Source organism: Mesocricetus auratus, unplaced genomic scaffold, assembly GCF_017639785.1.
Source record: "Mesocricetus auratus isolate SY011 unplaced genomic scaffold, BCM_Maur_2.0 Super-Scaffold_100006, whole genome shotgun sequence".
Lineage (NCBI taxonomy): Eukaryota > Metazoa > Chordata > Mammalia > Rodentia > Cricetidae > Mesocricetus > Mesocricetus auratus.
The window spans coordinates 11,087,693-11,111,727 of record NW_024429190.1 but is presented as its reverse complement, the minus strand read 5'-3'; the positions used below and the strand labels follow the sequence as shown (position 1 = coordinate 11,111,727).

General features: G+C 45.5%; 1 protein-coding gene across 3 annotated transcripts in view; it reads left to right on the top strand.

The window, feature by feature from the left end:
* The window catches only part of Ap1b1 (adaptor related protein complex 1 subunit beta 1), a 55,828-nt gene that overhangs the window by 17,880 nt on the left and 13,913 nt on the right, over positions 1-24,035 (top strand). For all 3 annotated transcript variants that reach the window (XM_040746787.1, XM_040746789.1, XM_040746788.1), the window contains exons 2-11: positions 4,449-4,511; positions 6,942-7,047; positions 9,734-9,869; positions 10,754-10,999; positions 11,973-12,163; positions 13,253-13,474; positions 17,068-17,188; positions 18,409-18,504; positions 19,481-19,596; positions 19,883-20,048. In XM_040746787.1, the coding sequence (XP_040602721.1) occupies positions 4,475-4,511; positions 6,942-7,047; positions 9,734-9,869; positions 10,754-10,999; positions 11,973-12,163; positions 13,253-13,474; positions 17,068-17,188; positions 18,409-18,504; positions 19,481-19,596; positions 19,883-20,048 (1,437 nt within the window). In that variant the 5' untranslated portion in view covers positions 4,449-4,474. The remainder of the gene's footprint in view (positions 1-4,448; positions 4,512-6,941; positions 7,048-9,733; positions 9,870-10,753; positions 11,000-11,972; positions 12,164-13,252; positions 13,475-17,067; positions 17,189-18,408; positions 18,505-19,480; positions 19,597-19,882; positions 20,049-24,035) is intronic.

Below are 24,035 nucleotides of genomic sequence, written 5' to 3'. Positions count from 1 at the left end.
GGAGACAACTAAACATACGACCAGGCACTGGTGTGAGGATGCTCATGAAAGCAGACACGGGGAGAGCACCTACCGCAGATCTTCCAGCTGTAGTGCTTGATTTCCCAGTAGAGCGAGGGGGTCTTTCCAAATCATTCCCTCTTTTCCCTGTTGTATCCCTTTACTTCTCTAATCTCTGGACATGATCAGCTTCAAAAGAACACAATTTCTGTATCATCTGTTCCACTGGGCCTCTGCAGAAGGATCTGCAAAATAGATGCTGCAGAAATTAGCATATTAAGACCAGCTCAAATGTATTGGTAGTTGTTACATTATGGAAGAAGATGTGTCAGATGCTTGGCTACAGATCTGTGCTGGTTTGACTGGCTTACCATGCAGCAGAGTCTCACTGTATTACCTAGGCTAACCCTGAACTCTTGGGCTCAAGTAGTCCCCTCTTCTGTCCTCATTTTAATCTACAAAAAAAAGCTTTCGTGTCCCTTTCTTCTCCTGGTCAGTTGCATGCAATACCGAATCTATCCCTGAAAGGTTTTATCTCAGGAATTCAGGACTCCTAGATGATAGATATACTGTGTCTACAGAGGACAGAAAGTCCCTGACAGCCTCCTCCACTGCAGAAGAAAGTTCCCAGCATCCTACAGTTGGACATCTTAGGTGATTCGTGGTGTTTTGTTTTCTTCCAATTTTATTGTTCAAAGGTTGTTTGCTTGTTGCTTTCAGAAGTGGTCTTACTATGTACTCTGCTCTCATCCTTTGTCTGCCTCCCTACTGCTGAGGCTACAGGCATGTGCCTCCATGCCCAGCCTTAATCATTGTCTTAGACTCAGCAAGGAACAGGGGCTCTTCCTATTTTGGACCCTTTGGGCAGTTATGCTCTCAAATCTGACTTCTTATACCATTTAGCCCTTTATGGTACAACAGAAAACCCATTATTTTTTTCACCTTCTCATTATGAGCATGCTGAAAAAAGCGGCTTGTGCATGTGCAAAGGAACGTACTTAAGTAAATTACTACTGATGATGAATGCACGACATTACATAACGGAGCTGTCAGTGAACAAGTGTCCCTAGGATCTCCAGTGGTCCCTTTGTGTTTCTTTGAAGAATTGTCAACTGAACACTGGCCTTCTGCAGAGCTCTATATGAACCTCAGGTAGATGATGCCAGCTGTGAGGCAAGCCTACATGCCCCTCCCCTTACGGATTGTTTCCAGCCCTGGCTCATGCTGTGAGGCCCAGCAACACAGAGGCTCTTGGATCTTTTCTCAAGTACCTTGCAGGACTTACATCCTTAGATCTGGTCTCTTCTGCTCTTTCCTGCAGCTCTGGAAGGAAAGGGCCTTCACTCTTTCTGAACTTTGCAAAAGCAAAGTAGAATTGTGTCTTTTTTCCTTTAGAATGTTATTAGTGAAGCTTCTGTTCTTTTGTTCTAAGGCAGTGGTTCCAAACCTACCTAATGCTGTGACCCTTTAATACAGTTCCTCATGTTGTGGTGACCCCAATCATACAATTATTTAATTGCTACTACATAACTGTAACTTTGGTGCTGTTATGAATCGTAATGTAAATCTTTTGGGGATAGAGGTTTGCCTAAGGTTGAGAACCATTGTTCTGTGGCATCCACAAGAACTTAAAGTCCATGCTAATGTTCCATTGATGATTGAAAATGGGTGAGGTCAGCTCCAGTGCCACCCTACCATGATACAAGCTGAATTGGAAGGAAATACAGTCAGGCTGCAGAGACTCTGTGTAGCGCACATCATGGCCTTTCCTTTTGCCCCCTCATAATAGGAGGTAAAAAGGCCGTATTGAAGGCAGCATGTTTGAGTCCTCCCATTGGGCAACATAGTGGACAACTGAAGTGACCCTGCTTCATTTGAATGTCTTTCTTTCTTGCTCCTCCCTCCCTCCCTCCCTTTCTTCCCTGTTTGTGCACCTGCACTCTGGAGGTCAGAGATCACTTTTAAAGAATTGGCTCTGTTTGGGGGCTGGAGAGATGGCTCAGTTGTTAGAGAGCACTGCCTGCTCTTCCAGAAGACCCAGATTCATTTCCCAGAACCCGTATGACAGCTCACACCTGTCTGTAGCTCCAGTTCCAGGGGATCAGACATTCACAAACATGTAGGCAAAACACCAATACACACAAAATAAAAATAAATCATTAAAAAGAAGAAGAATTGACTCTGTCAACATGTGGGGCCCAGAGACCAAGCTTAGGTCATCAGGCTTAGCAGCGAGCACCCTTTCCTTCTGAGCCATTAGCGAACCAACCTGAGTGTCACTTTTTGCAGGAGAGGGATTTTGAGACAGGGTTTCTCTTTGTAGCCCTGACTGTGGAACTCACTCGATAGACCAGGGGGCCTGGAACTCAGAAATCCACCTGCCTCTGCCTCCTGAGTGCTGGGATCAAAGGCGTGCGCCACCACACCCAGCTTGTTTTTGTTTTTGAGGCAGGGTCTCACTCTGTAGCCCAATCTGGATTCTGATGGGGGAAGTCCTATGTATATGTCAGTAAAGCACTGTTGACCAATAGGGAAGCAAGATAGGTGGGACTAGGAGTTCTGGAGGACTCTGGGTAGGAGAAACACAGGGAGTCACCATGTAGCCCGCCAGAGAAGTAAGGTGTCCGGAACTTTTCTCCGGTAAGAGAAATACTTAGATTAACAATTATGGGATAAATACTTAAGTCATAGCTAGCCAGTAAGAAACAAGCAAGGCCAACAGCTTCATAATTAACACAGCGTCCTATGTGTTCATTTGGGGACTGCAATGCGGTAGAGCCCAGGCGACTGGCCGGGGGGGGACCAAAGCTGCTGGCAAGGAAAAGGCTTCTCTTTACAGGATTCACCTCACAATCTTTCTGCCTCAGCTTGATTATAGGTGTACTACCACTACATCCAGCACATGTGTGGTTTTTCCCTACCATGAAAAACTACAGGGAGATTAGAAAGTTCCCCTTTGATTAAGTCCTTAGTGCTGATAAAGCCCTGCCCTCCCTCTCAAGTGAGGAAGACTTTCTTCATCAAGAGAACAAGTCCTGAACTCAGATAGAACCGAGATACTCCCTACTCAGCCACCTACATGCTGTGCCCTTGAGCAGGTGACCCAGCATCTTTGAGCCTCTTTCTGTAAACACAGGTAAAAACTGGGAGATAGATCTGATGTAAGGACCTAAGTTCAGATCCCTAGTTCCTATGTAAAATCCAGGTGCAGAGGTGCATAACTGTAAGCCAGTGTCAGTGGGATAGAAGCTGGTGGATCCCAAGAACTCAGTAGCCAGCCAGTCTAAACCAGTCAGTGAGCTTCTGGCTCCATGAGAGAAACTCTCAAAAAAAGTAAGGTAGAGGGTGATTGAGGAAGACATTTGATGTTAGCCCCTGACCTGCACAGCACTCGCGCACGCATGTGCGTGCGCACGCACGGACACACAGTATACCAAAATGCATAGAGGAAAAGGAAAGTAAAGGATGTTGCCCCAAATCTCTGATTATTTTTCTCATTTTCATATATGCGTGGTTTACATGTGTGTGGATGTGCATGGGGTTGCATGATATCCAGAATCATTTGTGATAACTCTTTATCATACTCATCAAACTGGGAGTTTAACAATATGGCTAAGTCTTGCTAGGTAGCATGTTTTGGAGACTCCACCTTCTGACTGGAATTATAGGCAGGCTGCTATACCTATTCATCATTTGCATGAGTTCTGAGCACTCTGGTCTTCACATTTAATTGCTAAGTGCTTTAACCACTGAGCTATCTCCCTGGCCCCATAAAGCTCTAATTTTAGTAGAGGTACCAATAAATGATTACTTCTTAATAAATCTCAGAGCAGTTCCAGAAGTTGCTGATATCTAAAGTGTTGTGGCCCCTGGGTAACTTTCTTGGGGAGAGGGGGTGGTTGAGATGGAGTTTTAATAGTTCAGGTTGACATTAAACCCATGATCCTTCTGCCTCTACTTTCCAAGACTGGGATTGCAGACATGTGCCACAATGGCCTGCTCATTAGGTGGCTCTTAAAGTTTGTTTGCTTGTTTGTTTATTATTACGTGTGTGTAACCAACACCAAGGGCCTTTTATTTCTAGTCTATGGATTAATCTACAGTTACTCGTCTGCTTACTGACAGCCATGGAAGTGTGTCTCAGTAGCATGGTCATAGATAACGATACTGAAAAAGCCAGATGACCTTGGGCTCCTGTTCTGTGGGAGAGATACCTAGAAGGAAACTTCTTGGGTCAAAAGATATGGACAGTCAAAACACTGATAAATTCCCTCAGTTACCCTCCAAAATAAGACCAACTGTGACCAACAGTTCACTTGCCTGAAAAAAAGAGATAAATACCTATCTTCCCCTACTCTGCATTCTGGATCCTTCTCTTCCTCCCTGTGCACAGCCTAAGTGAACATGGAATAGAACACAGATCCACCCGTTTCTTCTCTGTCTTGCAGAGTCTGGCCACAGATAAAGGACCAAAATGACTGATTCAAAATACTTCACAACAACCAAGAAAGGTACTGTATTTCACCAAGACCTATGCTATGTCTGCAGATCGTCTGCTCCCTGCTATGTTGGAGAGCATGGGGAGGTGGAGACTTGGAGGCATCATTAGGAGTGGTGATCCAGAAACTGTTCACAGTTGTTGATATAAGAACATAAGTGTTCCTTTTAGAACCCAGGAAATAACATTAATGCTAAGCATGGGGAAAAGCCCCTGTTTTGTTTCCCATGGCTTAAAAATAGTTAAATACATTCCTCCCTGGGGAAACTATACAGTTTGTCAGCAGCCCTGCTGTTCGGGGAGGCTGGTTCTTATCTATGGCATTGTTCTTCAAGTTGTTATTCATTTGACATCATCATAAACATTTCCCAACAGTTCTTATGACTCAGTATTAAGCCAGTTAAGTTGCTGCACAGTTTACTAAGCTGAGTTAGTGAAATAGTGGAAATTGTTGTGACTGACAAGTGTACTTTAACCTCTCTGACCAGCCCTCATTTTGCCTGTAAAGATGTCTTTTGCTGGTACCCAAGAGGCCAGAAGAGTGTGTTGGAAGTACAGAGTTGTGAGCCACCATGGGGTTCCTAGGAGTCAAACCCCCAGTCCTCTGGAAGTGCTTTTAATACTAAGCTATCTCTCCAACTTCCAGGAGGCATTTTATCTATTGGTTCAGCTGTTGCTTATTTGTTAAGACAGTCTTGCCAGGGTTTAGGCTTTGGGAGGCAAAGACAGAAAGAAAGATCAGGGGGTAAAGGCCATGCTTGGATACATAACAAGTTCAAGCCTAACCTGCTTTACGTGAAACCCTGTCATAGGGCTCCTGACAGTGAGAAAGAGATTGAGAGACAGTGAATAGAAATAGAGACACCTAGACTCAATCTAAATCTGACATCATAGATAGTTTTAAGTGAGGAAAGGTCCAAGGCAGATTATAATAAAAGACCGAAGGGAGTGGGACCAGATCACAACTCTGCTGAGACAACAGCACCAGAGTCTGGGGGTGTGGCTTTGGGTGTAAAAAGAATTGGTTGTCTTCTAGAGACAGGAGCCAGGTTTAATGGCTGCACTGGGGCCTGTTGGAGGAACGAGGCATCTCAGGGCAATCTGCCCTGAGCTCACCTCACCAGCCTTCTTGGGATGTGTTTGACTGACCTCCATCACCTGGCCACAGCTTTGAGTAAAATAGTAACACCCCTGTGGACATGGGCCAGGACTGTCCTTGTCTGCTGAATCCAGGCCCCTTTTGTAGGACGAAGATGTATTCCTTCATAAATTTGAACCACAGGGTCTATAGATTATTCATGGCCCTGTTAAGCAGTGCCCTGAATATGACCCTGCTCAGGCTTTGCTAGGTCATTGTTCTTAATTAACTGTGTTTATTTTCTTTTTGTGATCATGGTTTAAAAAACAAAAATAAAACTCATTTCCTTTTCTCTCATTATGAGTCTACTTAGAACTTTCTCAGCACTTTCTTTCACATAACAGTCCTTTCTCACTCCTAGGACTAGAATCCTTCACATAGCTAATTAGTGTTAGCAGTTGTCCTTGATGTAGAACAGAGTGCCAGGCACTGAGATGGACGTTTCACAGCTGAGACTAAGTGAGGAACTCATTGCCCAGTCCAGAGAGAGGAGCAGGAAAGTAAAATGGGGTCAGAGGGACAAAGGGGTGTCCATGGTAGGGTCAGCCAAGCAAAAGGATTTATTTAGAGCATAGATTTTGTAAGCAATAAACCTGGTTCCAACCTTAGTCTGTCCCATCAGCTATGGAACAGTCTCCATTGCTCATCTGTAAAAAGGGGAAAAGGCAGGTTGTTGTGAATATGAAATGAGAAAGGCTCTGGAAAAAATTATTGTGGTTCTGGGCTCAGAAAGGTTCAGGAATTGTCTACCAGCTAACCTGCTAGCATGTCCTGACTATCTCCATGGGATGGAGTTGGGGAGCAATCACACATCCTCATTTCCTTTTCCTATATCATCAAGTTCTTAAGAACAATTTATTGCATGTTGCAGCCCTTTAAACAGCTGAATTCCCATCTCCAGGTTGAGGAAGTGAAACCCTGAGCAAGCTGTTTGAACTCAGGGTTCTGGGAAAACAGGAAAAGCCAATGTGTGAGGTCAGATACCTCCTCCCACTCTCCAGTTCCACTCAACCTTGAGGGAATTGGGGCAAGCGAGAGAGCTAGGGGGAGCTTGCTGTGCTCTGCATTTTTAGCAGTCCAGCTGAGCATGCCCCCAGAACCTTAGTTCCTATTCCTTTAGTCCAACATGGCTTCCAGGCTTCTATCACCTTAATTTCTCTCTTTACCGTTCCTCATTGTCACCTGTCCTACCTAACCCAAAGGCCCTAAAGTTTCTCTGCCTCCACCTGGTTCTCTGGGATGTTGGTGCAAGCAGTCATCTTATAGGGTGGGGATGGACTGCTCATCCCTGTCTACTGCCCTTAGGGGAGATCTTCGAGCTGAAGGCAGAGCTTAACAGTGACAAGAAGGAGAAGAAGAAGGAGGCAGTAAAGAAAGTGATTGCATCGATGACTGTGGGCAAAGATGTCAGGTATGCAAGACGAAGCTGGTGACAGCCAGGTGCTGACGAACAAGAGACTTCATAGTCCAGTTTGGCTCTTCTTATATCTTCCTTAGTTTGACTCCTTTGACAAACCTCATTTCCAAACACAGGACTCTGTTTGCACATGAGTGAAATGCTAATGCTCAGGCAAAAAGTAAAGTAAGTTAATGAAGCAGACTGGGTTGAAAGGGCAGTAGGCATTCAAGAGGGTGTGGCAGAAGCCCTCAGAAGCTCTGGGGGGTTGCTGCCCATAAAGGAAGATTAATGCAGTACAGTGGGTATTTTGGTATTTGTTTTGTTTTAAGAGCGTTGGTGGTGCACGCCTTTAATCCCAGCACTCGGGAGGCAGAGGCAGGCAGATCTCGTGAGTTCGAGACCAGCCTGGTCTACAGAGGGAGTTCCAGGACAGCCTCCAAAACAATATAGAAAAACCCTGTCTCAAAAAACAAAACAAACAAACAAAAAAACAGTAGGAAATGTGCTTTTTATTTTCTGTTTTGTTCTCTGTTCTGCCACTCAGAGCCTGGTTTAGGCTATCTTTGTGTCCTAAGTAGTTGTGTTTGGCTGCCTACTGGATTGAGAAATCTCCAAGTGATAGATTTCATGACAGCTCGGTATTTGCATCAGCGAGTCTGCAGAACACCTTCAGGTGTTCTCTACACTTCCCATTGTATGCAATGATGTTTTTACTGCCAAACAAATGAGGAAAAATACTCCCTAACAACCCCATGGCTAATGAAGAACTAAAAAAAATCGAACCTGGGCCTTCCAGAATCTGAACTGTTCTCCGTATGTCATGGTACCGTGCATATACCACAGAAGGTTCTGATGTCCAGCGGCTCCCTGGCTGGATCTTAGAGAATGATCCCCCTGTCCCAGGTCTCCACACAGATTGCCCACCCTATTGCTAACTTTAGCAAGGACCTCCTGTAGCTAGTTTAGGAGAGTTCTTAGCAGAGACCTCCTTAGGACAGAAGTAAGAGGAATGGGGCCATGATGTGCCTCAGTGGGTAAAGATGTCTGCCACCAAGCCTGACGGCCCAAGATCTACATAGTTGCCCTCTTCTACTTATGACGTCGTCACATGTGCACTGCATGTGCCAGAACACACACACACACACACACACACACACACACACACACACACACACACACACACACACTCGCGCGCGCGCGCTCAGTAAACTATGATCTAAAAATATGGACTGGGCATCTGTGAATCCCATTCTTTCTAGAAAAAAACCTCCTTCAATTAGAGCAGGTCCGTCACTTTCTAATAAAGGAAACATCTTTGTTCTTCCTCCTCAAAAGAGCTAGCTTTGCTGATAATGCCTGAGACAGCCATTCAGGCTCGTCGCTTCCTCTTCCTCTCCCCAGAGTGGTCCTGTTCTTGCTGGTGCACCATCTTTCCAGGTGCCTTTATCCATTGCAGCTCTGAAGGAACGAGACCTGTTGGGAATCCACTCCATTTTCTATGCTACCTTGTTCTTGGCAATAAAAACCCAAGAATTAAGAGGGAGGGTGCCAGCACTCGGGAGGCAGGCGGATCTCTGTGAGTTCGAGGCCAGCCTGGTCTACACAGCGAGTTTGAGGACAGCCTCTAAAACGAAAAACCAAAAAAAAAAAAAAAAAAAAAAAAAAAAGAGGGAGGGTGATGGTTCAAATTCCAGAAAACTGATTTTTGTGTTTTACATCAAGGCCTATAACTCTAGGATGATTATGGTACCATTTGGGAAGAGTCATACCTAGTACAGCAAAGATCATAATCAGATCTGGCTCCTCATGTTGTTTGACATTTCTTAACCTCAGAATTATCAGAAATGGTAGCATTCCCCTGGCTTCCTGGGGCTGTTAAATGAGATGAATTGTGTCCAGTCATTAGCACAAAGTCTGGTACATAGCATATGTCCCAAATACCTTGCTGGTTCTTAGTGATTGCCAAACCTATCCCTTTAGCCCTGCTTCCCTGAGATGCCCTGGAACCAGCAGCCCAATATAAGGGACCATATGAAGTTTTAGGGAGAGAAGAAAGAATAATATTTTGCAAATACTAGATGCTTTAGGAATACTGTCTCATTAAGTATCACAAGGGCCTAGAGAAGTGGGTTTCTGGAGGTAGGGAGAAGTCCTGGGAATTGAATCCTGTTCCTTGTATATGCTAGACAAGTATTCTACCACTAAGCCCCAGACCCAGCCTCAAAGTCAATTTCTTTTTTGTTTTTTGTTTTTGTTTTTGTTTGGTTTTTGGTTTTTTGAGACAGGGTTTCTCTGTGGCTTTGGAGGCTGTCCTGGAACTAAACCTTGTAGACCAAGCTGGTCTCGAACTCACAGAGGTCCACCCACCTGCCTCTGTCTCCCGAGTGCTGGGATTAAAGGCATGTGCCACCACCGCCCGGCTCAAAGTCAATTTCTGTTACACCTTTATAAATGAAGGAACTTATACTTAGGGTCTGGAAGTAGTTTCCCAGAATCATGAGCATAGCAAGAGGCAGGGCTGTTTTGATGGGATCTTCTTGTGCTTGAGCCCCATGAAGCAAACAAGCCTTTAAAATCACTGCCTGTCTTCCTTCTTCCCCATTTCTCACTGCCATCCCTTTCCTCCCCTGCAGTTAGCTGCCTGGAAAGCTTGTGTTCTCTGTCTTCAACCTCTGCTGATGCTACTTTGATTTTGCAGTGCCCTCTTCCCTGATGTGGTGAACTGCATGCAGACAGACAACCTGGAGCTAAAGAAGCTGGTGTACCTGTACTTGATGAATTATGCCAAGAGTCAGCCTGATATGGCCATCATGGCTGTCAACACCTTTGTGAAGGTGAGTAGGGACCCAGTGGGAATGAGGGTAAGGGCTGCTCACTGTCTCATGTCCCTGTCTCTTTGGAGTACTGGGGTACTCTGGCTTGGATGGAATTTTCAGGCATATTTGTAAACCTGCAGGCTTCCTTCTGTCTGAGCAGGCTGAGGGCCTCTTCCTCCAGAAGAGGGCTCCCTCTCTCTCCAGAACCACAGACCTAAGACTGTGGCTTATTCGTTACCTATGAGTTGGGACCAGGCCTATAGGCCTATCATTTCCCTGTGTCTGTAGCCATGACAAATTTAAGCAAGCATCTCTATTCCCTTACCAGATGACTCCTTTCTGTATTTTCTGTCACTTGATGAGGAGGAGAGCATGAACTTGGACACTGACTCCTAGCCCAGTGTTGCTCACATACAGGAAAACGAGAGGTTTCTGTGGCTGTGTGTACCTGTAATTCCAGCACTTGGGAGGCTAAGGAAGGAGGGTTGCCAAGAGTTGTAGGTCAATCTAGGCTGCATAGTGAGTTCCAGGCCAGTCTGAGCAACAGGGCAAGACCTTAGCTGAAAAGATTGAGGACTATAGTGCTAGGAGCAAATGGGTTTGGATAGCTGCTCTTCTCTGTTCAGACAGGGTAAGCATAGAGCCTTCTGCAGAGCCTCCACTTCCTTGGTTGTGAACAGGACCCCAGGAAGCAGCAGAGAAAGTGTATAAGCCCCTCACACAGTATCTGGCAGATGCTTGGCATCCATTCTGTGGCATTTACTTTGAGTGTTGTTGGCTGTGGTCGGTGGACGTCCTACAGCAGCTGCCTGATGTTGCCCAGAGCTGGAAGCCAGGAAGAATAGGAAGCCACAGATGACTCATCCTGCCCCTGCTCCTGCCTAATGACTGGTTCCCTTTAGGACTGTGAGGACCCCAACCCCCTCATCCGGGCCCTGGCAGTGAGGACCATGGGCTGCATTCGAGTTGACAAGATCACAGAGTACCTGTGTGAACCACTCCGAAAGTGCCTGAAGGATGAAGATCCATATGTGCGTAAGACAGCGGCTGTGTGTGTAGCCAAGCTCCATGACATCAATGCCCAGCTGGTAGAAGACCAGGGTTTCCTGGACACACTTAAAGACCTCATCTCTGATTCTAACCCCATGGTAAGTTCTAACAGTCCTTTGGATGCCCACAGACTCCTGGGTTCCTTGGGAAGAACATCTGGCATGACCCCCACCTGGCTTTCCTTTTCTTAGAAATTAGGTCCTTGAGGAATATCTAGTGCCTGTTCCTTGCAGAGGCTTGCAAGATCTGGGCCTGGATTTCCTTTGACCCTCTCAAACTATCTACATGGCTTCAGGAAAGCTGCCTAATCTTGGAATCCCTGTTTGATCTCATTAGACTTTGGGAGGTGACATACTTAATCTAGCTGGCCTGACCTGGCAAGCAGTGACTCTGCAGTTAGTGCTAGTGTCCTTCCTTTTCTAATTGCTGTCACGCAATGTGATGACAGTACTTTGCAGTGAAGTTTGTCAGGGCTTGTAATCCTGAGAGGTAAAGGCCACCCTCTGCTATATAATGAGATCTTTTCTAAAAATGTAATAATATGTAAGTAAAAAATGAAATATTCAAAACATTGGGCACAGCCCCCACTCTGTACCCAACGGAAACACTGATTGCTCATAAAGACTGATTACTAGAATACTGTGTCATAGAGGAAAGTTGAAAACATTTTAATAGACTACATAAAAGGAGCTGTCTTGGTGGAAACATTATTTGGTAAACCCCTCTATAGCCCAGACCCATCCACTGTCAGCAGCCTTGAAGAGATCTGCAGGGTTCTTCTGTCTCTGAGCACAGCTGACAGCCACCGCAATGAGTGGCTCTAACCAGTAGAGGGAGGTTGAGCTGGTACCAGGCATTGCCTTCATTGCTAGGTGCCTGGAGCTGGGCCTTTCTTTCCCTTCTTTCCATCAGCAGGTGTACTTATTTTACAGAGGAGTTAGTGGGGTGAGTGTTGTGAGTCAGACCTTTTTGAGACTCTAGAACCTACCAGTAGGGTCATATTCGTTATAGAATGTCCCATCTTGACCTGCTAGTGTCATTAGCCTCTACCCCTTCCACCCTCTCAACCAGGTGGTGGCAAATGCAGTGGCTGCCCTCTCAGAGATCGCGGAGTCTCACCCCAGTAGCAACCTGCTTGACTTGAACCCACAGTCCATCAACAAGCTGTTGACAGCCCTTAACGAGTGCACTGAGTGGGGCCAGATCTTCATTCTGGACTGCCTGGCCAACTACATGCCCAAGGATGACCGTGAGGCACAGAGGTGAGCACACAAATCCCTTTACCAGCCTGCTGGATATGGTCCTCATGGCCTCTCTGAGTTGGGCCTCAGGCCTGAATGGGCCTCCTTCCAAGACCTTTGTGCTGTCATCAGACACACTTTAAGGGAGCCAGCTGGCTTCTCATCTCCAGAAACATGCTGTCAGTTGTATGGCTTCAGGCAGTGAGCTCCCTGCTTATTATAAACATATATGGGGTCTAGCTAGGAACTGACAAGGGTCCATCCAGGCTGAATGAAGAGCTTTCCAGCTTCAGAGCCACTGAGTTCTCTAGGTATCTGACCTCTGCTGGGTGCCTTCCATGTTATGTAATGTTTAAAGCAGATTCGAGAAATGTATCCTATCGTCATCAGCCATCTTACAGACAAGGAGACTGAATTAGAGAAGTGCAAGGAATTGCTCAGTTCACCCAGCAGGGACTGACTTGACCAACATGAAAGAATGAATCCTTTGTCAGTAGGAGGGAAAGAGCTTATATCTAGAGATATTTACTATGTTCCAGGCACTGTATTCATTCTTTTCACTTAAGTGTCCAACAAACCTGTGGAGTAGACATTGTTACACTAACTCTGAGATGAGGAAACTGAAGCTCACAGTGTTTTAGGCCTGCTAGAGTCAGTAGGCAGCAGACCAGAAGGCCTTCCTCTTATAGAAGACATCCTGTTTTACCTGGAGATGTAGCTCAGTTGGTAGAGTGATTGCTAAGTATACATGAAGCCCTGGGTTCTAGCCCCACACAAACCAGGCATGGTAGTGTGTGCATGTAATCTCAGCACTTGGAGGGTGGAGGCAAGAGGGTAAAACATGCTAAGACCAGTGGGAGAGCATTTGTCTTACACATATGAGACCCTAGGTTCAGTTTAAGTACTGGAAGAAAAAGAAAAGGTAGGGGCAGAGCAACCCTTTTCTTGGGCAGTTCATTGGCTACATAGTGAGTTTGAGACCCATCTGGGTTATATGAGACCCCGTCTCAAAAAAACAAAAACAAAAACCAGACATGCTGTTTTGATAAGTGAACCAGGACTTTGCCCTTGTCTGTCTCTCTTTGCACTGCTGAAATGGCTGGACCCCAGCATCTGTGAAAGGGTCACTCCGAGGCTCTCCCATGCCAACTCAGCTGTGGTGCTGTCTGCTGTGAAGGTGTTAATGAAGTTCATGGAGATGTTGTCCAAGGACCTGGACTACTACGGCACACTGCTCAAGAAGCTAGCACCTCCTCTGGTCACACTGCTGTCAGCAGAGCCAGAGCTGCAATATGTGGCTCTACGCAACATCAACCTCATCGTGCAGAAAAGGTACTGAGACTGCCATACATGTTTGCTACAGGCTAGAGTCAGGGGCCTTCAAGGGAGAGTGATCTGTCACCATGCAGGAAGTCTAAAGAGTGCTACACTGCTCTCAACCAGAGGACACCTGAAAGAAACCATCGGGCCTAGATCAGGGTCAGTGTTAAGAAGCCCTGCCTGAGCTGTAGAGACTAATAAGTAAAGACAAGCACAGTGCTGCTTTGCCTGCACATTTGGTGACTTAGTCTGCAGAGTCCTTCAGGATAGCTGAAGACTTGATAGTGTGCAGTTTGCTTGGGGACAAAGTTCATAGGTGTCATCAAAATCCTTGAATTTGGAGACCTTAGAGATGGTGAGAAGTTGTGGATTTGACATTGACCTCAAGGCCTGAAGGGAGTAGAACAGAACGCTGGGCAGCCTGCTTCCTTCCTCCTAAGGGATGACTCTGATAAGTCACTGCTCCCAAGGAAGGAGTCTGGTGCTGGATGGGGAAGGTCTGAAACTCCATAAGCAGCACTGGATCTGAAGTCTCTGGAATGGCCTTCTCCTTCCTCTAAGGCAGCTCTGAGTGAGGGTGCCCTGCAGCTGGGGTGGGACCTACCTCCTAAATTCTCCTTCCAGCCTCTCTATAGTCAGGGCTTGGCAAGGACATCTCATTTCTGTTGTCTGCTGCTAGGAACCAGGACCACAGTGAACAGGGCCCCTTAGGAAGGTAGCATACTTTGTCACATACTTTGTCACAGCAGCAGTCTGATTCTTAATATTTTTTAGATGGCCAGAGGTATTTATTGAGCTGGAACATTTGTGGAGATTTGGAGAGTAAGCATGGGTAAAGTGTTCTAAGTCTCTAAGTAACGTGATATGACTAGGGCTTGGCTGTTACAGTGTGAGTCTCTATATACCAGTGCCCTTGGGTCACTGCATTTATTAGAATACTGGAACTAGACCAGCATGAAGGGTTCTCTGTGCTATATTTAACACAGCAATCTCTTAAGAAGTTGTCTATGAGCCGGCGGTAGTGGCGCACGCCTTTAATCCCAGCACTCGGGAGGCAGAGGCAGGCGGATCTCTGTGAGTTCAAGGCCGGGCTGGACTGACAGCCTCCAAAACAATACAGAGAAACCCTGTCTTGTAAAACCAAAAAAAAAAAAAAAAAGTTGTCTATTGGTCTATTGTAAAGAGAAGCCTTCCCGCCAGCCTGGTTCCAGAGCCGCATCAGTCCCAAATAAACACACAGGAGGCTATATTAATTGTGAAGCTGTTGGCCTTGCTTGTTTCTTACTGGCTAGTTCTGACTTAAGTATTTATCCCATAATTGCTAATCTAAGTATTTCTCTTACTGGAGTAGTTTTCGGGCTTCTTATCCCATGGTGTTACATCTTGACTTTCTGTGTTTCTCCTACTAGAGTCCTCCTGGACTCCTAGTCCCACCTATCTTGGTTCCCTATTGGCCAACAGTGCTTTATTGACATATACACAGGACTTCCCCAACATCTCCTCTTTTCTGTCTAAACAAAAAGAAAGGTCTTAACTTTAACATAGTCAAATTGTATATAACAGAACAGTTATCAAGCAACACAGTTACAATATTTTAGCAAGATTTAAAGAAAATATCATCCATCCCATCCTTGTGAGTCCAAAGTTCTATATGTAGCTTATCTTTTATCATAACTAAGGAAAACTATAATTATAACTATCTGTCTTCAACTCTATCAAAGACCACAGAAGGATAATATATAAACACTAGAATTGACAGAGACATCTTACTGTCTGGACAGTCACCCGAAGTTCATCTGTAATGTTGGGGCATCCATCTTCAGCCCATAGGCCACAATGTGTCCAGAAGATTTCTCAGCAAAGCAGGAAATTTCAAACTATCCATCTGCATCGGCAGTCTGTCAGTCATTTTTTTTTGTGTCCTGCAGAAAGTCTAGTAGACTCTTCCATGAATCAGGAACCCTGAAGGACGATTTGAGTTCAGCAGTTACTTTCCTATGGGCCCTGCATATCCAGATTATACAGCAACAGTCAAGCAGTCCAGGCAAGAGCAGTTTCTTGCCCAAATGGCTAATCTTGCCATGTTGAAAGCAAACTCCATAACAAGTTTTTTCAATGCCCATCTTCCTCTCAGACGTAATTGGTGCTGCCAGGAGCAGACATTTCTCATTGTCAAGAAAAACCCTAAACCATTTAAAATGCCATTTTCTGAAGGTCTTTGAAAGGTTTGAAGACTATCTCAAATATATCTCTGTATATCTAGAAAACCTAACTTACCTAACTATAAGTTCTGACTATTATAAGTAACTATCTATAATCTGTATTTAATTATGCATTATGTTTTAAAAGATCATTATAAGCACAATACTTAATCAAGAGGAAAAATATACATATCACAAAATTGACCTTGAATTTGTATCAATAAATGAAAAACCATACCCATACCATAGTCCATGTCACCCAGTCATGATGTGAACCAGCCTGACATGATTGGGCAGCCTTTGTAAAGTCTCAATTGTAGAAGTCATCTTCCTACTACCCATCTCAGAGTCTTCTCTCCCCACAGAGCTTCATCCCTGGCTATAACTTTGTTTTAGAATTATTAATTTCTATCCTGGGAAGGACATAGAAGTACGAACCAGGGTGGTACCTCTTATCTTGTTCTCATCCTTTTAGTTTGTGACAAATGCAAGCTTTGTAACCCCTTTGAATTTCCTCGTGTTAGAAAATTATGTCCTGTGGTACCATTTGAGGGCAGCAGGCAGCAGGGGAGGAGCAGTGGATACACTGAGACAGCTCAGCAGGTGACAGTTCCTATTGGCAACCGCCTTCATGCAGCAGGCACTGATCATGCTAGGTGTTTCATCTCCCACAGTTGACCTATTGTGCAGGCATTTGTTTGTGTTCACAGGTTGACTAGGATTTCCCAGTAGTCATTTGTGCTCCTTACCTAAGACTTAGTAGAGTGACCTACAGCTGGGTCATAGCAGAGAGTATAGAAGAATCCATGAAAGGCTTTCTCTTGGGCTTTCCTCTATTGAAAGGCCAGCAGAGAGCAGCAACATGTGTGGAATGTTTCCTCCCAGGGAGCCAAATTGAGACAGGGCACCTGGGGGCAATAAGACAATAGGGGCACAGTCCACTATTTCAGGACTCCAGAAGGAAAGCAGGGTTTAAACATAAACTGTATTATTTATAAATGGTCTAGGCATAGTCAGCCATCTTTATCTTTGAATGAACAGGATGAATGTTCTGAGAGTTTGAGTTCATACCTGCCAGATTCAGGCCTGGGGTAATACTTATTCCTGCACAGTTCATTCTCATTTCATGGGTAAGGAAACAAAGGCTGAGGTCACACACTGGGATTAGAACCCTGGCCTGCTGCCTACTATCCATGTAAATTCCTTTTCCTTCCTGAGATGTGGCCCAGCAAGCTGTAGCCAGGAAGAACTACTGCCTATGGTCACACAGTCATGGTGGTGGTTCTGCCTCCCTGGACACCAAGCTTCGCCTGTAGTCCAGGAAATCCCCAGCAGATGTGGAATGACTCCTCATGGGTCTTACGGCTTCTTTTTTATTCTCTGGGCATCCTGCCCCACCACCAGACCAGAAATCTTGAAGCATGAAATGAAGGTTTTCTTTGTGAAGTACAATGACCCCATCTACGTGAAGCTGGAGAAACTGGACATTATGATCCGTCTGGCCTCTCAGGCCAACATCGCCCAGGCAAGCAGAGTATGGTGGTGTGGGGCACAAGCTTTGGTGACAGACAACTTCCTAGATGTCTCTAGGTCAGCATGCTCACTGTTGACATTTTATCTCATGGAGAGTTGTGGATGCTCTGTAAGCAAGTAAAACAACTAATATTTGTATTAATAAAGAATATTCTCAAGCTGTCCACAGAGGTACACTCCTGAAGTCCCAGATACTTGGGTGGTTAAAGCAGGAGAATCAATTGTTATAAGATCAAAACTACCTTGGACAACATAATTAGACTCCCTATACATACTCAAAAAAATTCTCCTTATTCTATTATTACCTATCATTTATTCAGTAAAACGTGGTAGTTGGGCACCTAGGGATATGGTTCAGCTGGTAAAGCACTTACTAGGGGCAGTCATGAAGCCTTGAAATTAATATCCAGAACCTATGTGTGGGGACTGAGGAGATGGCTGACTCCATAGTTAAGAGCGCTTACTACTTTTTCAAAAGACATGGGTTTAGTTCTCAGCACCCACTTTAGGAAGCTCACAACCACCTGTAACTCCAGCTTCAAGGTATCTGATACCTTCTTCTGTCCTCTGTAGGCTCATGTTTCTCTCTCTCTCTCTCTCTCACACACACACACACACACACACACACACACACACACACACACACACACACACACACACACAGAGTCTGGTGTTGTGCATTTATAACCCCAGCACTGGAGAAGTGGAGACAAGCAGATCCCTGGGGCTGACTAGCCAGCCAGCCTAGCCTCACTGGAAAACCCCAGGCCAGTGAGAGACCCTATCTCAAACCAAAAAACAAACAAAAATAAGAACAAAAGTAGATGCACAAATGTGTATAAGCATACCTCCTGTCACACACACACACACACACACACACACACACACACACAAAAGCTGGGGCTGGAAATGTAGTTTAGGGGTTATAGTATCTACTTAGTATCCCCAACACCATACACACAAAATGATGTACTTGGATATAGTAGCTGTTAGTGTAAAGCAAGGGTTGTTGAGCCTTGCTACATAGTCATCCTCTACCTTCCTTCTGAGTTATCTTCCTTTTGAGGAGCCTGATGACACTCTCCTGGGTCATTCATTGTGAGCAGTCAGCAGAGTCCCATTCCTTTAGGAGTTTGTGCATTTCTGTTACCCAAGTATTCTAACAGATTGTTCTATCAGATGTCTCCAATCCATTTTCTGTTTGGACCACAGGTATTGGCGGAACTCAAAGAGTACGCTACAGAAGTAGATGTGGATTTTGTACGGAAGGCAGTGCGTGCCATTGGTCGCTGTGCTATCAAGGTGGAGGTAAATAAGTTCTGGGATTCCATTCCTAGCCAGGGAGGGAGAAGGTTGTTGAAAACAGAAAGCCAGTCTGATCCTAGAAGCTGTTTATGGTCCAGGAAGTCCAAGGGTCACCAACAGAGACTCCAAGGTGCCCACTATACAGATTAGATTGGCTCTTTCTCACTTCAGGCCCTTGAGTTGTAATATGTAAAATTATGCCACTGTAATGATGGTTCTCCTACAGCATTATCTAAGGCCACAGGACAGCCACCAACTCATGGAGTTCCTGTTAGACTTATCACAGAGCTCTGGGGCAGGACCTCTGCCTGATAATTCAGAAAATACCTTGATTGAGCTACTGGGCTTCTTCCTCTGACCTACTAAGTCACTCTAAACCCAGTGCCCTGGCATTTTATTCCTTCCACTCTGCCTGGGGATCTATTCCTTGACATTGACCTGTACTCAATGGATCCACTGGTGGCTTAAGGATCCTGGGATAGCTGGTCATACCCACTCAGGACCCTTGAGGTGTTTTAAGCTGTTTTCCCCTTGATATTTATTATTGCTCTCCTGAGACATCTGCCCCTTCAGGCTATTGTGTAGTATGTAGAAATAAAAGCAAAAGACTAGGTACAGAAACTTTGTAGGTCTAGTCATTGCAGATAATTTTATAAAGCAAGCCAGAGAGACAGGGCCAAATAGGATCACTCAGCCCTTGGGACTTTGCCTAGAGGGACTCCCAATGACCTCACACTGTCAAGAGCTACACCGCCGGTTGTCTTGTGTTCTCATTCAGTCTGTATGTCCTTTTCATCAAGGGCCCTCATTTGGCCCTTGTTCTCTGCCTCCCCGTTATCAAGGGAGAGAGATGTGTTCTCATGCTATGATAAAGAAGGTGGGCAATGGGTCTGAAGCCGCTTGACCCCGGCAGGATCATTAGCTCAGTTGGAAACTGTGTGCAGAGACCTTGCCTACACTGCCTCTTCTTCCTACACAGCAATCTGCAGAGCGCTGTGTGAGCACATTGCTTGACCTCATCCAGACCAAGGTCAACTATGTAGTCCAGGAAGCCATTGTGGTCATTAAGGACATCTTCCGAAAGTACCCCAACAAGTAGGTGCCCACCCCTCATGGGAAGAGGGCAGCTTGGCTTCCCCTTCCTCCTTTCCCTTTCCATTTCACAGCTTTCTCAGAAGAAACTTTGTCTTTTATCTTCTTTTACCCAAGCTGGCCCTCCAGGCCAAAATAAGAACAGCTAAACTCCAGCTAAACATCCCCTCTCTTCACCACCTCTCCAGAGCTGGGCAGCTGCCTATCTGACTTAGCCCCTAACCCTCCAATATACACATTGGCCAAAATTCCTTGGTGCTTACCTGCTGGCTCAATCCTGCTTTCCCAGGTATGAGAGTGTGATAGCCACACTATGCGAGAACCTGGACTCCCTGGATGAGCCTGAGGCCCGGGCTGCAATGATCTGGATAGTGGGCGAGTATGCTGAGCGGATTGACAATGCAGATGAGCTGCTGGAGAGCTTCCTTGAAGGTTTTCATGATGAGAGCACCCAGGTGAGCCTTCATGTGGGCACACCCATCACTGGGCCTGTCCCACCCCTATACCCTTCCTTCCTCCTATTGCATTGCCAGTGTGGACAGACATTAATTGACAGGCTCTGTGTGGCCCCTTTTTCTCCTCCACAGCAGTGCCTCAGAGGACATAGTACAGTCTGTGGTGTGTGTGGAAGTTGGTCAGAAGTTTCTGGCTTTAATTTCATATTTATCTTTGGTAGTACATAGACATGTCCCAAATAGAAGTACTACAGAGACTGTATAATGAAAACTCTTCCTCTAACTGCTTTCCTAGCCATAGTTCTCCCAGTTACTAGCATACTTAAGTTTCTTGGTACTTGGAGATTGTAGAATGTACCAGTAGATACTCATACAGACACTTGAGCCAGCTCTTACTGTTCTTGGCATTTGCATTCCATAACCACCACAATTCCTGAGTGAGTACTGAGCTACACTTCCAGGAGAGATACACAGTTCAATTCTTGATGTCTAGATTCATTTTATCAGTTGGTCAACATGTAACCTTTGCCTTGAACTCAGTGGTCAACAACACTGACTTATGCCTGACTGTTTTATTTAGTGTACATATTTCTCCACAGAGAACATTCTAGTCTTCTAGAACAGCACGGTAACACCACACTTGGGGGCCATTTTAAATGAGGAGAAGGATACTTTTTTTCATAGAATGAGAGCTTAAAGGAAGGGTAGAATCAGCCTTGCTTTGTCCAGCCTCAGCTTGGAAGTATTCGTCAGGTGATTTAGGTTTCCATTGCTCAGCCTGTATCTACAGATGACCACTTAAGCCCTGTGAATATTGATTTTCAGGGGCAACAAGAGGCAGATTTACAAGCATAGAAGCAGGATATGACAGTGTACACATGTAATCCCAGCATTCAGCAGGTGTTGGTGGTCATCCTTGGCTATATGAAGAGTTTGAATCCAGCCTGGACTACATGAGACCTTGTCAATAAAAACAAGGCTGGTGAGATGACTCAGTGGGTAAAGACACCTGCCACCAAGCCTAACAGCTTGAGGTCAGTCAGGAACCACCTGGTGGTAGGAGAGAACCAACTCCTTCAAGTTGTCCTCTAGCCGCCTCATGTCTCATGACATACACGCCTTTCACATACACACGAAGAAATAATAAACAGTTGTAATAAAAAATAAGCCAAGTGTTTGCAAGCATGGTATTACAAATGAAGAGAAGTGGGGTGTGTGTGTGTTTCCTTCTCGCTTAAATGCTATTGTAGTCCACTATGCAACTTCAGATTGCTTAGAACCTTGCCTTCTCCCCTTAGTGTAATTCTGCAGGCATGTCTTTGTTAATGTATGCTTTATTTGAGTCATTGGACATTTGTGCATCTAGTCTGTTCTTGGGAGTGGGCTGCTGTGGCTAGGTGGCATGGTGTAGAACTGTGAATATTTCAGGGATGCAGCCTTAAGCAGATAGCTTGGAAAGAAGGGATTGAACCCTTGAGATCTGGGTAACTCTTGCCCGATTTCATTTGGTAGAGTGGTCGTCCTGGCTTGACCTCCCATCTCAGGTGGTACTGTCCTGCCTCTTGTACTTGATTTGAACAGCTCAGAAGGTAATGGGTATAGTTTTGTCTGCATCTCTTTATTTTTGCTCCTTTTGCTGTGAATTAGGAAATGTCTTCTGCCCGGTGCAGGCAGTGTAACCTATAACCTAGTGAGTCCAAACATGGGCAGTGGAATTAGAAACCCCAGAGCTCATACCTCTCATCTGCCTCACCCTTGCTTAATGATTTTATGCTCATCTTTAACATATTTCTACCCCATAGTAAATACTCATCAGTGATAGTATTGACCTGGGTCAAGATTAGATTCTACAGTGAAGTGGCCCAGGAAAAAGCAGGGCCTGCTAGTTCCCATAGCTGACATGTCTAAGAGCACACTCCTCCCATACTCTTGCCTTGGGGTGTTGGGGCTATGTCTGCCACCCTAAATGGCCTCTGCCTTGGTCACATTCCCAGAGCAGGAGCTACAGTTAGGCAACAGTTCAGGTTCTGTCCTTATAGTTTAACTACTACCATGGACAAAGAGAACTTCTGCCTCAGCAGTCCAAAAAAGTTCCAAGATCTGTGTTTTGTGGAGCCACTTACCAAGACTGCTGGGCCTGTTGTTGACCCTAGCCTGTGTGGGTGGACAGAGACAGAATGGCAGCTCTCTGAAGGAGAGCCGGCAGAGTGTGTCCCTAGCAGTCCTCGCAGGGACTCATTACCACTCACGCTCCCACTGCCACCGCCCCCAACTCCCTCACGCAGCTTCACTCTCATCATCAGCCATCAGCCTCTCCTCTGCAGCTGCCCAGAAGCCAAGCCTTGCTGTGCTCTTTCGGCCCTTATGGAGGATTGCCTGGGGGCAGGTAAGCTGCCAAATGTTTGGGTTAAGTCTTACAGCCTCTTCCTCCACAGGAATAAACCTGCTAAAGAGCCAAGGACTAGAGAAAGTCAGAAGGAAAAGTTGAACTCAGATTTCCTGTGTTCCTTAAATTTACCAATTCCTTGCACCTTCAGTCCCAGCACAGCTTTACAAGGGTTATTTGCATTGGTTGTCTGTTTGACTCTTGCAGTTAACAATGTGAGTTATACCCATTTTACAGATGAGGTCAGGTAACTTTAGCAACTGTTGGGAAGTGATAGAGTCAGAGTTCAGATGAGGTGTGATCTTATTCTAACTCCAAATCAAGTGCTGTAGGTTGTTTGCAAAGCTCATAAGACACCAACTCCCACCTGAAATGGGTCATGCTTTTTCTTTTTTTTTTTCTTCTTTCTGTGTGTGTGTGTGTGTGTGTGTGTGTGTGTGTGTGTGTGTGTGTGTGTGTGTGTGTGTATGTGCATTGGTGTTTTGTCTGGGTTTTTGTCTGTGTGAGTGTCTGATCTTGGAGTAACAGACAGTTGTGCGCTGCTGCCATGTGGGTGATAGGAATTGAACCCAGGTCCTCTGGAAGGGCAGCCTGTGCTCCTTACTGCTGAGCCATCTCTTCTCTTCAGCCCCTTTTTTGTGCTTTCTCAAAGGGTGCTTTTGCAACAGGGTTTCCATACATCTTGGGCTGGCCTCCCTCTTGCTAGGTAGCTGAGAATGACTTGAATTTCTGGTCCTTTTGCCTCCACTCCCCAGGACTGGGATTGCTGGTATGAACCACTACCCATGACCAAAGGTGACTGCATGGCTGGAGCCAGATGTGGAAGCCACATGCTGGGCTTACTACTGCCTTGGAAATAATCTTCTTCTGGTCCTTTTCCACTGACCCATATACAAGCAGATGTCAAGGGGCTGTGAATGACTCATTCCCAGAAGAAACCTCCTTTGTTTTGTTTTCTTTTTTTTAATGGGGTTGCACAGTGTGTTAAGGCACTAGAGTAGAGATCAAAGACAACTTTTAGAAGTTAGTTCTCTTTCCACCATGTGAGTCCCAGGGATTGAACTCAGGTCATCAGCCTTAACAGCAGGTGTCTTTACCACAGCCATTTCTCTGGTCCATCCTCTCCATTCTTACTCCTGGTGTTAGACTACCCTGCAAGCTAGGATGATGAAGCCATGCATTTCAGTGCATACCTTCTACTGAACAAGCAAGAGTTAGCTACCCTACCAGTACTGCTGCTGAGCTGCCTGGGCCATTGCTCCCACCCTCCCCAATAGACCTGTTCCAGGCTGGGGGGGGGGGAGATTTGGAGTTCTGAAGAACCACGTACATGGCCTTGTGTGCAGGTTTTTTCAACTATCATGGATTTCTTTCTTTCTTTCTTTCTTTCTTTCTTTCTTTCTTTCTTTCTTTCTTTCTTTCTTTCGTTTTTATGAGACAGGGTTTCTCTGTAGCGTTTTGGAGGCTGTCGGTCCAGCCTGGCCTCGAACTCACAGAGATCTGCCTGCCTCTGCCTCCGGAGTGCTGGGATTAAAGGCGTGCGCCACCAATGCCCGGCAGATTTCTTTCTTTTTCTTTCTCTTTCATCTTCCTTCCTTTTT